The sequence below is a fragment of the Astatotilapia calliptera genome, chromosome 6, assembly GCF_964374335.1.
Source record: "Astatotilapia calliptera chromosome 6, fAstCal68.1, whole genome shotgun sequence".
NCBI classification, from domain to species: domain Eukaryota; kingdom Metazoa; phylum Chordata; class Actinopteri; order Cichliformes; family Cichlidae; genus Astatotilapia; species Astatotilapia calliptera.
The window spans coordinates 11,646,712-11,662,824 of NC_137427.1; the positions used below are offsets into that span (position 1 = coordinate 11,646,712).

The window sequence follows — 16,113 nt, forward strand, 5'->3', positions numbered from 1 at the left end:
GGGGAAAAAAGGTGGTGTGTTATTGATTAATGCTAATAAACCACAATCTTCTTTTCAGATGAAATAGAAGCTTTAATAAATCTTATGATGCACATTCTTCAAAGAAAACAGTACCAAATATAAACAGAACAAAGTAAAAAAAAATAAGTTCATATAACTTACATTCACAATACTACAAAAAAAAGCATGTAGCTATTTTCACATTGATATCCATAGCATTGTATGAAAAAAAGGTTTGATGGCCATAAAAGTGCAATCACACTTACCAACCGAAGAACAGGGTAGATGTTAAAACCAACAGCGAGGTGACTTTAATATATTTCGCAGTAAGGATTAAGACAATAAAACAATCGAAATGTTTCCTCATACTAACATCTTTGTCGCTTTTTGTTTTTTCTGTAACTGGAAATATATTAAAAAGTTTATTTTTACTCTCCAGGATCTGTAACTGAGGCTGGTGCACTGTGTGAGTAAAGAGGCGCGGGATCATCATATTTATCATCATGGAAAAGTGCAACAAAATAAACAAATTCAGGTCTGTACAGCTCCCATCGCTTAAGTTTTACAGTAACTAAGAGTGTGTAAAGGCACATTGTGACTGCTCACAGGCTTAAACACAGTTTGCTTGCAGGAAGTTGCAGGCTTATCAGTAGGGTGGGTCTGTTTTTGTGAATTGCCCACTCGTTTTGGGACAGATTTAGAATTTCAAGTTCACAATTTTGAGAATAAAAAGAAAACCCTTGAAATATGCACTTGGGGTGGGGAAAAAAAGGCACAGCTCAGTTGTTAATCAAGGGCGAGTCTTTGAAAATAGCCACAAGTATTATTTTCTTTAAAAACACTTGCTTTGTTCGTAATCAAAGAAGCAGACATAAACTCCTTGCAAGAACCCACATGGGAACAAGGGGAAACTCATCATTGGTAAGCTGCTTCCGTTGCAGCCTACTGTTAAATAGAGTACATGGAAACAAATATTATCCGACAGTAACAGCAAACATTCCCAATCTTATATACAAACAGCCATTTATGCAAAAACAAAAATACAAATATGTAAAACAGAACAATTTGCATGCTCATTTTTTTCTTGTAGCCTACATAACATGGACTTCATTGTCTGCACTGAAAATAAATACTAACATAATTATATCATATGACTTTGAAAGGAATACAGCTTATATTATTACTGTGATATGTTCTGCGTGAACCAATAAGCCACTCGAGCAGCTTCACTTTCACACTCCTGAATAAACACTTTTAATAGCCGGCTTTTTCATGCCTGTGACTTTTTTTTTTTAACTCAGTGATAAAAATCTGTCATTACCAGTACGCCTTGAACTACAAAGAGTACTACAGCACACAAACAATGAGGAAAATAACCATATTCAGGAGGTAAATCGGACCTTGCGACCTTGTGAGTAGCAAACGATGCTACTGGATTGAACTGAAATTTGGTCCCATTAACATTACGTTACCTACGAGGAATAACCTGTGCTTAACAGGTCACAATTTCATTTCTTACTGTTTTATGATGTGACACTTTAAAGACAAGCTATAAATGCTTGCTATCAGTACCTAAGAATGACATTTTATTTTGAAATAAAGGATTTTAAGAGGACTTGGATAAAACTAAAAACTACAGTTTAAATGTAAATATCCAGGAACCACTTTATTTCTTTTTTTCCCAAGTCACCGAGTGTTGGTGAATCTGCCAACAGCCCCCAGCCAGCATTGTGTAGTCATTTAGTGAGTCACTGCTTTTAGACTTCACCGGAATCAAGTTTAAATGAAGAATTGCTGTAGGTGACAAATTAGGCTGAATGTGTGATAGTCATTAAGTCTTTGGAGGAAAGCTTTAGCTTGAGCTCTTCATATTTGTGATTCTCCTGTTTGCTGCCCACTCTTTGAACCCTAAAGGGAGAGAAACCACACGGTTAGACACAGAGTAATTTAAAGCTAATAATTACACACCCCTAGTAGACCAAAGTGCTACCAGTGAGAAAATGCAGTTCTTTACTTTCCACTACAAAGTGTGCTTGTGACCGATGATGATATCCAGTGGTATTATTGCATGCTTACTTGTGATTGACTGCTGGAGGGATTTGTGGTGCTTAGGTCTGAGTATCTCTTCTTCTGTGACGTGCAGATACAGGAGAGGAAATTGGCATATTCCTCTCTCACCTACAGAGGGCAACAGAACATTAAGAAACAAATCTGTGTTGCCACCTCGCATACTGACACAATCTAGCATGTTTGTCACTGCTTTTGCCCTTTTCACTGATTTTATTTAAATATACATTTTCATGCTGTTTTAATTTCGGTCTTAGCATCATGTCCACATGAAGCTTTACACAAATATACTGTGTTCGTACCTGTTTGGACAGCAGACAGTGCATGATGAAGACCAGTGCGCCCTGCAGGCTGTTGAAGATGGTGAAAATGTACGACACTGCAACAGGGGGATCCTCTTGAAACAAGAAGACCCCAGATACCCACATCAGACCCAGAATACACATCTGGGCTACAGCTGTCACAGTGAAAGCTCTGCAGACGGAAAAGAAGGATGGGAAAAACGGTAAGTCAATAAAGATTACCAGAGAATGGTAAAGGTTACACACGGATGACTCAGTTACTACATCAGTGTTTGGAAAGCCCCATTAAAAGTGAAAGAACACAATGAGACATGTGTTCTAGGCAAAGCAGCTACAGAACAGATCATTTTAGTTCACTTTGCTTTCTGCTGAATGTATGTGGAAGCAGAAAAGCCAAAGGCTAATGATAAATATAAAAGAGAGATTAAAAGAGGCACTCTTAAAAAGAAGTTTCTGTCAGTTTGCTCTGTATGGCTCCTTTGTTCTATTTATTTATCCAGCCTAGCTGAAGTTACCAACTTAGCCAAGAATCCATTTAGCAAACAAGAAGATCGAAATGTGAAAAAGAGACTTTTCTTCCACAGACAGAAATTGTTGGATTATAATTTAATGCCTTCTGACTTTTTCCTCTACTGAAAAAAAACATCTTTCTCTCTTGTTTCTGGCACATGAAGTTCACTTTCCCAACTCCTTGGACTGAACTACACATCATTCATGATCGACTAGCAAAAAGAACAAGGGATTCTTTTTCTTTTTAACTCTAATGTTTTTTGCAGCTATGAGCGGAGGGTCCATGAGCTAAGTATGAGCCTACTGTAGGTAGACAGGCGAGACAAAATCCATTAACAGAAGCTCATCGGGGAGCTGTCACAACTAAGAAAACATTCCCTCCATTTTTTCCCCCTCACAAAACGTATTCTTTCTATCAAAGCAATTCCCAGTCCCGAAGCTGCCATATTGAATCTATATATTGTACGTTTTATAGTTACACAGTTTGGTCATGCAGTGGAAGGGGTTACACATTCAAATTAATACACAGACTGACTTAATTTTGTGCAGGTTGGAGAGGTCTGGGTTGAGGCTGGTAAACTTCTGGGCAAGTTTCCAGACGGTGATGATAAAGAAGAAGACATTCACAAAGATGACTAAGCACACAGGCCCGAAGAAGCTCCAGACGAAGCCGTCATCCGTGGACAGCCAGCAGCTACGTTTAGTGATAAAACACACATTCACAACAGGATGTTCTTTGCTTCACTGAGATAGATAGCATTAAGTTTATGCAACCTACTGATGTCATTACTATTAAGCAACTGTAGAAACACATGCACAGACAAGGCTTCTCTGGTCATCACTTTTAGTTACTGGAAGACTTACTATTTTTTAGTGCCGTATCCGTTTGGTCTAACGCAGGCGGATATAACGACGATAAACAGAGGCGTCCCGTAGCCCACAGCATATAGGTAGAGGGGCCGCATGGTGGCATTGAACACCAGAACAACCATACGGTACAGCTGCACCCCTTCTAACAGCATCCAGGTGAATACCGCCAGGAAGAAGAAATGGAGCATTGCTGCAACAAACCTGCAGCCACCCTGTAATGTGAAAGGACACAGAAAAAGAACACGTCAGAGAGGAGAAAGCACCGCTCTATCCCCGATCGTACAGCAGTCAGCTGCTTGCAATGTTTCTGTGAGTGAGAATTATTCACACAAACATTTTCTATTCTCCAAATGTAATTAAGACCACATGAATAAGTAGCTTAGCAGCATTTTACATCTTTACTGCCAATGTATTAATGGAGCAAAGATGTACATAAACATCAGAAAACACAGTACCACAGCACCAATTCTGCTCAACTCATATGGACAAGGATAACAAAATACACCATTTTAGCATGTAATGCTTCAAGGTCAGACATCATTTTTGCTTATCGGGAACCTTCAGTCATGTGATCTCTCTGAAGGAGAAGAGACTACAAAGTAACTCTTGACAGCTGTGAAAAGCACAAGGTGTGACAAATCAAGCCAACAGCAACACTTTAAGAACACTTTAACAGTGGCCAGGCTCGGCTGTTACTTTGTTGCTGTCAGAGTTAACCACAGATAATTCCTCGGTGCCTGTGTTCTGCTGAATCCCAAAACCGATCAATAGATTAACAGAGAGAGAACTAAAAAGAAGCATCAGGTTAACCAGCAAGCTGCTACCTCGTCTGCATTATTAGGTAATTATCCACTTGCCATAATTATCACAGTTTGTTATCCATGTATCTGTGGAAGCTTATCAGCTCAAGGACACCTTCTCTCAGTGTTGGCAGATGCTCCTGGCAAGGCTGAAATCCTCCCACGGTTTTCTGAGCTCATCATTGTTTACAGTTAGTTTGTATTACTTCCATTTGCAACATATGAGCACTGAAAACAGTCTAATTATTAATGAGACAAATTATAAGTGGGTTTTTGTACTTTTGAGGTGCTAAAATATCCAAAAAATGGCATTTTACACTTGCTAGGCCAGGTACTGTTCTCTGGTACCATCCTGAGCTGCCACCCTGCCTCAGCAGTACTTCTTCTGGTCTCATTCAGATACAGGTCTTTTCTCATTATTGCATTGGTTAGTTTATAGCTGAGCTGCTGTAACAAGCCAGTGTGTCTGATCAAAATATATTCTGTTCTTAGTCAGATGAATAAACGACAGCATTAAGAGGTAAACAAGCCTTTGTCTTTTTTTTTGCAGAGTTGTGATTGTGTAAACTACACAATTCAAACAATCACAGTTCAAACAGTGAAGTGTAATTAAGTGTGACTGCAGTAGGTAATGTCAGCCAACATTATTTCAATTAAAAATTAGTCCTTAATGAATGAAATGGCATTAACTACAACTAAATGGGAATAATCAAGCAAAGCACATGTGGAATAGGTTAGGTTATGGGATAGATTCTGATTCAAACTGAAGTTTTCTTTGCAACAAACTTCCCTGTGCTCATTTTTGTAATTTTCTGCTCCATTCTGAGCCTACTCCAACAATCTGTCCGTGAAAAATTTTCACGGACAGATTATTTTTTTAAAAAGTACATTTTTTCCCCTTTAGAAAACCCACAAGGGTATTCTGCTTTATCATGTCAGAAAGCGCCATTCGAGATTTATTTCTGCAGGAATGCTCCAGCGTTAAAGTGAGAAAGACTCTGTTTCACAGCAGATACACAGAAAGATAAGTATCATGTGAAGATATTGCATGACACTATATGACAAACTAGTTAGTTACATTAACTATGATTTGACCCACATTCTCAAGTACAGGCCATTAGCTGCCGTTCCTGGCACAAGATATTGTTGTTACCACGAATGCTGGTGAATTTACATATTCTCTTTAAATAATGTAGAGCATGTCACATGTCACATCCTTTTAGAAACGTACCACAGGTTTAGTTTGAGAAATGCCAGCCAGGAAGATAAGATCAGCTATGAAGAGACAGATGCAGAGGTGCAGGTGGATGGTGGTGCGGGTTCCCTGTATGGAACGGCAGAACTTGAAAGTCAGGATGCAGAGTGTGAGACACAACAGGGAGATGGTCAGTCCTATTTTAGTCACCAGCTCGAGCCCATAGGTGTGCTGGAAGAGAAGACAATAAGTGTGAATGTGAGTGCAGCTGGTTACCAGTAAATAACATTTTGTTGCACATTTCTTTTCAAGATCATAAAATCATTTTACTTATAAACTTATAAAGTAATGCTATTCTAATAGAAAATGATTTGTATTTCATTGAGGTTTAAGTCATGAACACTGATGACCCTTACCCTATGTTTTTAGACCGAGTAATTTTACATTTGTTCTCCCATGTCTTGGGAATTAGGGGACAAGAAAAATTTCAAACTGACATGCATCAGAATTTGTTTTGTTTTTTTATCAAGATATAGCGTTAGGTTTGGGGTCAGGGTCACCGATGAGGTCTTAAACCTTACATGGTTACACTTTTTTAAGCTGTTTCTTACCTCGATGGGGTGAAGAGCCATGAGAACAGCAAAGCTGCTCAGATGGTTACATGTACATATGGTGCGTGAGGCATTGGAGTCCTGCTTAGAACAACCATCTGTGGACCAGGCCCCTGTCTCGGTCCAATATGCACAGATGTAACTCACGTTAGTCGATTCCTCTATGTCCTAAAACCAAAACAAACATGTCAAAGACGCGATTTATGTTTTATTTACATCTCTTGTTCTTTTGCTCCTCATGTTTGTTACTGTGAAGCTCAAAAGAAGTAAATGACTGATTTTTAAAAAAAGTGGATGTGACACAGGTGGGATTACCTCAAGATGTCTGAAGGTGATGTTGACAGAGCGGCTCAGTTTCTGAGTCGACGGATTTGAGACCACCACAGACACAACTTTAGAGAAGACCTGGTAGGAGGGGTCCGCTCCGTTTTCTTTAGCTCCTTTGACCATCTCGAAAGACCTGTTCACAGAGCTTTCAAGGTTTTTGTAGCTCAACAATGCAGCCACAGCAAAACCTGTAAAAGATCCACAGAATATTAGAATATTATAAACTTATTATGACTTGAACTGGACAGAAAAGAACTGATATTTACCAGGATATTTTCCCGTCCCGGCTGCTGTTGTCCAGTCTGTGTCCAGATAAGCATATTCACTGGACAGACGAATGTCTCCAGTTGGTCGAGTCGTTCCTCTTTGAACAGCAATCTGTGCATCTATTCAAGCAAATCACTCCTTTCAAATCATAACACACTTTGCATCCTAACTATTAGTTCCCAAGATGGAAATCATCAAGTTCATTAATTCAAAAGTGTTACCTATCTTGTTGTTCTCCATCTTAGTGTGGTTGTCTTTTAGCTGAGGCCCAATGAATAAAATCGATTTCTCCACAGCAGTGAGCAGCCCACTCACACTTTCATCGATGTTCTGGGTTCCAGGAGACAGCATCGCATCGGTCTCTGTGAAAAGTTTCTGTCACAAATAAAAGACACAGAGGGGCGATTGTGAATACTGCGTACGCATTTGCATTTGTTATGAGTGTATGCATACTTGTATCTTTTCCTAACCTCCAGTAGCGCATCTCCATCAAGCTTTACTTTGCTGCCAGTTCCAGACAGGGCCAAACAGCTGTTTCTCATCATGGACATGATGTTTGCCAGGCCCCCGAGCAACTGGGAGACACATAGACAGAGAATAAAGACACTATTCAGCCTGCCCCATTCTAAAGTTCATGTATTTTGAACCTTGCGAGGCCATAGGGTCGTCTAGAGGAGCAGGTCCTACGTGATGTGCCAAAGCAAACTGGTGTACTTGTGTGCGAATCCAGGTGTGCTATGAGGTTTTTTGCCAGCCAGATGTTATTGTCAGAATAAATAAGTAACTTTGAAACACCTGATAAACAGAATTTGAGCTAGATGTATTATCCATTTTTGAACTATAACTGGCTTTATATCTGTGATTGTTCCATTATGTTGATAATGATCATAATTTTATTTCCACACTTACCTGTGTTGGCTTTTTCTCAGCACGGAAATTATCACAATCGAGTTCTAGACAAAACAAAGCATTAGGTTATCACCACACCGGCTGACTGGGATTCTTGCCTCCACCATGAAAAGAGTGTGTGATAAAAAATCTCACAGTAAAGGAACAAAACTATGCAATGTGCTGGAAGACAAGCCACAATCTAGATTCTTGAACTGATAAGTTCATACAGAAAGTAGATAGAGTGTTGAGTAAGCCCTGATATCAAAAACTCAAAAACTGAGTCCCAAAAGATAAAAGAAAGCAAAACCACAAGCTGCATGACTAAGAAGGGAAAAAAAGGGACTTTACTCAGGAAGCGCAGTGGATGAAATTTGGTTTTCTTACTACTTAAACATGGTGGTGTAAAAGATGGTGAAAATATAGTCTGCAACTAATACAGTGACGTCTGTGTCAGGAAAATTGCAAAAATGCAATAAAGGTGTGTTGCCTAATGTGAAGAATATGAGGACATAAAAGCTGTGAAATGCACTCGTTTATAGGAAATAACAAAAAACTGCACACTTACTTGAGCATGGTGTCCTTTCCGCGCTGTAATTGGTGTAGCCATTTGAGCAGTTGCACCAATAACTCCCAATAATATTATTACACACTCCATTGGGTCCACACAGCTCTTCTTTATTTTCACTGTCTGTGCACTCATTAAAATCTGTGTAGGGATATAGAGCAGAGGCATAGGTAATGGCTCATACTCCTCAAATGTAATAATTTTGATTAGACAGAAACAACTCTGAATATAGAAGGTATTGGTCCGTCCTTCAAAAGAATAAACGTCTCTGAAATGTAGCTACCCACACAGTCATGTGACTTTTATGATGCTGGTAAAAGGATCTTAAGGAAAGAGTTAAACTTTCCCAGCAAACGGTGTTGTGACATCTTGTCTTGTATTTTGGGATCACTAAGTTCTACTTTGCAAGTAGAACTTGCCCTTTACATTATGACACTGTGTCATAATGTAAAGGGCCTATAAGACTTTTTAAAGATCATATCAACACTAGCAGAGTTTTTGTAAGCTTTCATTTTCTCTTGCTGGCTGGATGCTACTGTAAGCCTGATCTCACGCTCTCTCCTCTCTCTCTTTTGTGTGTTTTTGTTATTGGAGACAGATTTGATTTCCTTTTTTTATGTTGAGCTTGTTTGTACTGAGTGGGTGTACAGATAAACACACATGTGAAATGTATGAAATAGTAGAACTTGACGAGAATATTCAAACCCAAATTAGCAAATCTGGGGGAGCATAATTTTAATATATTCAGCTCCATGCAATACCTATGGAAGCCCGTTTTCGCCACTAAAAAAGAAATAGAAAGTATCAATTTTAAGAAAAGTAAACCGAAATTTCGACTTATTTTCTCGAAATATCGAGTTATTTTCTCAAATTTTTGACTTAATAACTACAATTTTTGAGAAAAGTAACTCGAAATTTCAAGTTAGCTCTATCAATCAGTAATCTACGTGAATGACATCATTTACTTGTTACCCGGAAGGATATGGCGCAGAGGAACGCGCACTAAACAAATTGTGCGCATTCCTCTGCGCAAAATGTAATTAAATTTTGAGTTATTTATACTTTTTTTTCACTGGCAGAAACAGGCTTCCATAGATACCACTATCTGAACCTTGCCAAATAACAGCAGATGGAATGATCAAAACTACACAAACAATTATTCCAGTTGGAACTCGCACTTCAATATTCTGTAGTTTATACAAACACCATTATTAAAAATTCCAGAATTCTAATTTTGCCTCAGGATATCAGATCTCCTCATCATGATTACTGCTTTTATTCACCACTTTATGTTCCCATAAATAAGAAAATCGTGTATATTTTAATATTTGCTTTTACTTCACTATTCACCATGACTTAAAAACCAATCACCCCACATTCAACAATTTTAATCCATTTAAAACTTTCCAAATCTCCATACACAGCACACTTTTTAATTTAACTTAAGAAGCTTCTTCAAAAATGTAAAATGTAAAACATCAATAAATAAAATATCTTCATGGAACCACACCTGTACAACCATACAGGTAATACCATCTGGTTAAACAACTATAACTGAGTTTCATTAGATAATCCCAGATCTCTAGCTTTAGCAAACAAACTATAGTGAGCTTTCCAAGCCTGATATCTGAAAAAAAAAAAAAACATACTGTAAACAATGGTAAGAGCAGACTGGAGAAATGTATGTCAAACACACTTACCTTTGCACTGTCCCTGTCCCTGTGTGAAGTTAACATTTTTTGAACTTTGAATGAATCCATGCAGGCACTGACAGTAGTAGCTGCCAATTGTGTTGATGCATCTTGAATGACTCCCACATGCCGGTGGATTTTCTGAACACTCATTAATATCTGTAGATTAAATACAAAATGAAAACACATAACCATGAGTAGATAGTAAAAAATAATATTCAAGTTTTTATTTTATTTATTTTTTTACAAATGAAAAAATATCATTTCAGTTTAAAGCAAACTTGGTAGTTATCTTATTAGATTATTTTATTTGTGTCATATTTCTTTAATTAGCTGCTAGTATTTGAAATGATCTAACTATTTCAAACTCCTCTACTGTTGTTTCAAATTGAATCCTTCCTGGGTGTGAGCTAAAAGTCCTAAAATGGGAAAAAATAAAGAAGAATGTCATTAAGAAAGGCCACTTTCCTATTAAACTATGCTAAGAGTCCTTGCATGATGGTAATGCCATGTTTGTCTGAGAGTTCTTGTTTTGAGAAACGGCACACAGAAGCAAGAAAATGTCAAAGAAAAGTCAAAACGATAGGTAATGACAGATTTACCAGTGCAGTCTTTGATAGTTTTGTTGTAGCTCAAGCCAATTCTACACCCCAGATCACGATTTCCCAGTGCACATGCTAGCCCTGTGGAGAAAAAGCAAAAGAAAGAAATGTGATTAAATTACAATCTTATTTGAAATCCATCTTCTGATATAAAGAGAAACAAAGTTTTAAATAAACAAATTGTGAATGTGAAGTTGCCATGTAATATGTTGTGTCTTCAAAAAGTGTACTTCATTTTAACGTCTCTGTTTATGTTCCCATCTACAAGTATCCATCACTTTGCTAAAAGTGTGAACTATGCAAACAGAATTATTTGCTTAGTTCACAGTTTTGCAAAAGTCATTATGTTTCCTTCCTCAGTTAGCAATTTGCACACACGGTGTCCTTCTTCTGTGTTTCCCTTCTTCTACCACAATTCTGTTATTTCACGATGAGGCTAAACTGTCCCAGAGTAATGCCACAGGAAACACAGTCAGTGTTGCTCAGTGAACAGTGACAGAAAGTGTGAACGAGGCCGACTTGTTCTTATTATATGATGAAATAACCACAGACAGAAACAATACCTGATTTTTTTTAAAGACTAACCGCATGCTCGCATACAGACGACTCTACTGACCAGTGAGCACATGTGCCCCAGCTGTATGACTCCTACACATTTTTACTCTCTAGCTTTTAATTGTGTTTTGTTTCAGTCTTTGTGTGTGTTTGATCTACTTTTTAGTTTTTTACTATGTACAGCACTTTGGTCAACCTGAATGTGCTTATAAATAAATTGATTGATTGATTGATTGACTCCTCTGCCTTTTCTGCCATCTTTTGTAAGCTGCATGTCTATTTTTCTCTTTCTGTTCCTAGAAGTATATTTTGACTTGATAGACAATAAATACTTCCTTCTGTAAACTGTTTCAGTTTTGTAAACACAGGCGGGTTGTCTTTTCACTAAAGGGCTGACTGTGAGAAGTAAAGCTGATTAGTAGGTGTTGATCGGTCATATGTTTACCATCCAACATGCCTGTTTCAGAATTAAGGGGATTTTTGAGTTTGCTTGAAAAAGTCCAGCTTTTGTTTGCCTTTGGTTACAGTAATAGCATGTGAACAGAGACAAGGAAATTAATCATGCAAGAGCTATTTTGCAGCATCTTTTTTTTAGAAATATTAGTTATTTAAAAATATTGTGATTTGAAAAAAAAACAGAGCCTGGTATTATGGTTGAAATTGTTATGTTATGTTATGTTATGTTTAATTTGAGAACTAAATTGCTGGCATTTGGTGATATCATTCATTCAGTCAGTTATTACTAAGGCTTTAGCCCCTGTCATTATTGTTAGACAGGGGTTTCTGTAGGCCACAGTTAATTTCAACTTTAAACCTATATTCATCTGAACTGTTTATTTTTACCACAGCGCAAACATCTAGCCAAAATTGGTTGCAGACCACATATTCAGACATGTAGTATTCCTGTCTAACACATAGTACACAATGTTGACTTTTATATTTAGTGCTGTCACAAAAGATGTCTTGAAAAATGTCATGTACTTGTTAGATTTTCACCAACTTCTGAGGGGACTAACTGACCCTTTTGCCTTTTATGTCACATCATCATTACTGAGCAGCTTGTGGAAGTAATGTTCATTTCATTCAAAGGCTACTGACCAACTTTTGACTTGGTCAGCACACGAATTCGTTTTTTGATATTCCTCACAACCAAAGACCAGGGACATTCAGTTTTGACAAAAGAGGTCAGAGTTGCAACACTTGGGTGATATAACAGGATGTTCGACACATCACTGGTTTCATCTTAACAAAAGAAGAGTTTTGCCACATATTGTGAGAGCTCAACACAGACAGGTTCGAAAGTGGTAAACACAGAAAGCGTGAAACTATGATGCAAAAAAAACCCCCCCAAAAAACCAGCAACAACAACAAAAAGTTGACTAAAAGAAGCAACAAATGCTGCAGTGGGCGATAACTCTTATTGTGTTTGTTTATGAAGCAGTGCTATAGAGCATTGAACAAGCATATTGGCATATTAGCAACATGTGTATATAACTTTATATAGGAAATAAACATAGACTGTATATGGGGAAGGGACAGCGTGTTGCCACGTGAAGGTCGGTGGTTCGAATCCACAGAATGGCTACCCTGAAGTACCCCTGAGCAAGGTACTGTCCCTACACACTGCTCCCCAGGCACCTGATTGGTGGCTGCCCACTGCTTCACTGAGTGAATGGGTTAGATGCAGAGAGAGTAATTTCCCCACAGGGATCAATAAAGTATACATCATTATTATTATTATTATATAAAAATCGCAGCACCATTGTGATGTCACCCTCTCTGCACTGAATCATACTTGTTATTTATCTCTTGCTCTCTTCCACAGCATGTCTTCTATCCGGTCTTCCTTCTCTCACCCTATGTCACGGCAGATGGCCCCGCCCCTCCCTGAGCCTGGTTTTGCTGGAGTTTTTCCTTCCCACTGTCACCAAAGTGCTTGCTCATAGGGGGTCATGTGATTGTTGGATTTTTCTCTATATATTATTGTAGGGTCTACCTTACAATATAAAGCACCTTAGGGTGACTGTTGTTGTTATTTGAGGCTATATAAATAAAACTGATTGAATTGAATTGAATTGAATTGTCAAGTCTTATTCTAAAGCCTTAAGCTGACAATTTTGTCTGTGGCCACCTTGGCCCGCTAAAACTAGATGTCATTGTGCATACGACTCAAACCTCAGTGACTCTTGTCTTACATCAGCTACTTGTCAGTCACAGGGCAGCCATCCTGGACTCTGCACTATTATTCATTTGGCTTTAATAGGGGCCAAATTTTTGAAAATGTGAACATCAAACTCTATTCGGTAAAATCTGAAGCCAGCAGTTTCGCCGACAAGCACACCAGGAAAGTGTTCACTGGGATTATAAATCAAGTGAACAATACAAACACATTTTCTCATAGGTTTCTTTAAAATCAGATGTCTTTCTGCAGCCAGATGCGTCACCCTGTGTTAGGTGTCTTTACTTTTCAGACCTGTACTATATTAACAACTTTTATACACAATCTATGGATATATTTAGTTGATGATTGCTTTGTACGTTTTAGATGTATTTATCTTAATAAAAACATGAGCTCATTAAAGAATATTGTAAGGCATCTGTACAAAGATGACATAAAATAGAGTCAAGTGAACTTCTGAAATCAGCCTACATTACATGAACCATCACTTCTGGTGTACCACTAGACAAACCAGAAGAACTAACACGAACGTCATGCTCTGATACATCTGCGGTTTATTCAAACAAGACTTGAAGATTCCTCTTACGGGGAGGCACGTTGTCTGTGATTTTTGCATATTACTGCTGACATATGCAACGGTCTGATTGAACAGCGATACTGGATTCAGGTTCAGGGTTTCTGAGGATGTGACGGTTTTTCTGGAGGTTTTTACTCGACGCCAACCAGTCTGATAAGCACAGCCATTCAACAAAAACGAATTACCTCAAGAAAGATCTACTTAGAGTTCAGCTAAGCTTCATTTATATAGCACGTGTTCGCAAAAACAGTCACCTCAAGCTGATTCATAATGTAAGCTAAAAAAAAAAAAAAAAACCCCGGACAATCTGAAAACATAACCAAGCACTTAGCGATAGTGGGGAACAAGAACTCCTTCAACACCAAGAGGCAACTGGTAGAACCTGTGTAACGATCTGCCGCGACTGAGGGAAAGGACCATAGAGAACAACATTCAAGAAACAGAAACTGGGGGGAAAGCACACACACACACACACGCACACACACACAAGGTAAAGTCATTTTAAAACTTACCAAGCAGAAGTAGTCCCTTCCCAAATCCCATGCTGAATAGGAAAAACAGTTCCACACAGAAGTTTGTTTCTGAACTATCGCGACTATGAATGAAGTGAAAATCTGGTGGCTGTCCGCTCACAAAGGTTCAAGAAAAAAATTTCAGGTCCATAAAAATCGAAAAAGTATTTGAGTGACAAAACAAACACTGATCACTGAAAAGAGACGTCCTTTTCGTACAAGTTATTTTTACTTGTGACAGGAAAATCAAGAATGAACCTTCACCAGCTTTCTTCCTCTCTCAGATTCAGACTTTCAGCATGGGCATGTCTCGCGCTCGACTCCCCACCCCTCGCTCTCTCTCGCGCGCGAGACCTCTCTATCTCAGTCTCTCTCTCTCTCACACACACACACACAGAGACTCTCTCTCTCTCCCTCCTTTCTTTCTTTTCATTTATCAGTGTGGCCCTGTCTCCCTCACACTGCTCTTTCTTTCACTTTTCTTTGACTCTGTGTCTTTCCACATGAATACGTTTCTCACACTGGCACATATCACATTGCTTGCACACACAACCCCCCTCTGTCTACACCAGCTTTCACATTTCCCCCTACGCTCCAGTGGCCTCTATTTCAGGAGCTATTCACATGAGAGACAGAAAAGGGGGGGTGACTGAAGAGAGGGCGATGACTAACACTCAGCCTAAACAGCTGCTGCTGTACTTGAGTCTTGCCCGTAAGTAATCTTATATCCTTTCCCATTCTCCTCCAAGTCCTACTCTGCTCTTCTTCTACATTTTCTTCTTTGCCTGCTCAGCATTCAGCCCTTCACCCAGTTCCACTGACAAACCCTCTGCATTTTCTCAACCCCCAGGCTGCGAGAAAACAGACTGGAGACAGATAGAGTGACCTCTGTTAAAATGAAATCCACCACACAAGCATAATGCTGTGGTTCACAGAAAACAGCAGGGGTTTGACAACAGCTTTATATTTGATAAAGAAATAAATGCTTTTGTTGTTAGAATTAGTTTCTTACAGCTGAGGGCCCTTGCAAAGGTTACACCCTCTCTCGTCACTTCATTTCATCCAGGCTTGGTTATAGCCTTTATTTGGGCATCAGCCAGGCTCTGCTTTCCCATCTGCAACTTGTCCAAAATGCAGCAGCTCGACTCCTAACGGGCACACACAAACAAGACCATATTTCCTTAGTTTTGGCTTCCAGGCACTGGCTCACAGTGTGTTTTACGATTAGATTTTAAGTTTTTGCTTGTTTTTTTAATCTTTAAGCGGGTTAACAGCTTCTTATCATTCTGATCTGTTAACTACGTACACATCTCAAAAGATTACTGAGCTCAGCTCACCAGATGTTTCTGGTTATATGGAGAAGCAGATTAAGGCACAGAGGAGATCAAGCCTTTGTTGTAGCTGCCCCTAAACTTTAAAACAGTCTGGTCTTTCACATCACGACTTAAGCAACACTCGACATCTTCATAGCCTGCTTGAAAATTCATTTTTATTCCTTGGCATTGAAACCAGACTTGACATTTGTTTGTTTTCTGTTTGTTTTTCTTGCTTTTATTGTTTTAGTTGTACAAAACTTTGGTCAGTGTTTATTG

The 16,113-nt window shown here is 38.7% G+C and overlaps 1 protein-coding gene across 1 annotated transcript; it reads right to left on the reverse strand.

Annotated features, from left to right (window-relative positions):
* Positions 1 to 51: 51 nt before the first annotated feature.
* Positions 52 to 15,028, reverse strand: adgre5b.1 (adhesion G protein-coupled receptor E5b, duplicate 1). Its single transcript, XM_026170294.2, has 16 exons — positions 14,522 to 15,028; positions 10,699 to 10,779; positions 10,106 to 10,255; positions 8,406 to 8,546; positions 7,859 to 7,902; positions 7,420 to 7,524; positions 7,171 to 7,324; positions 6,949 to 7,068; positions 6,671 to 6,870; positions 6,356 to 6,523; positions 5,781 to 5,975; positions 3,744 to 3,961; positions 3,415 to 3,573; positions 2,370 to 2,541; positions 2,077 to 2,178; positions 52 to 1,908 (listed from the first exon to the last, which is right to left on the reverse strand). The coding sequence occupies exons 1-16, from the start codon at positions 14,550 to 14,552 to the stop codon at positions 1,867 to 1,869; spliced, it is 2,082 nt and encodes a 693-aa protein (XP_026026079.1). The 5' UTR covers positions 14,553 to 15,028; the 3' UTR covers positions 52 to 1,866.
* Positions 15,029 to 16,113: the final 1,085 nt, after the last annotated feature.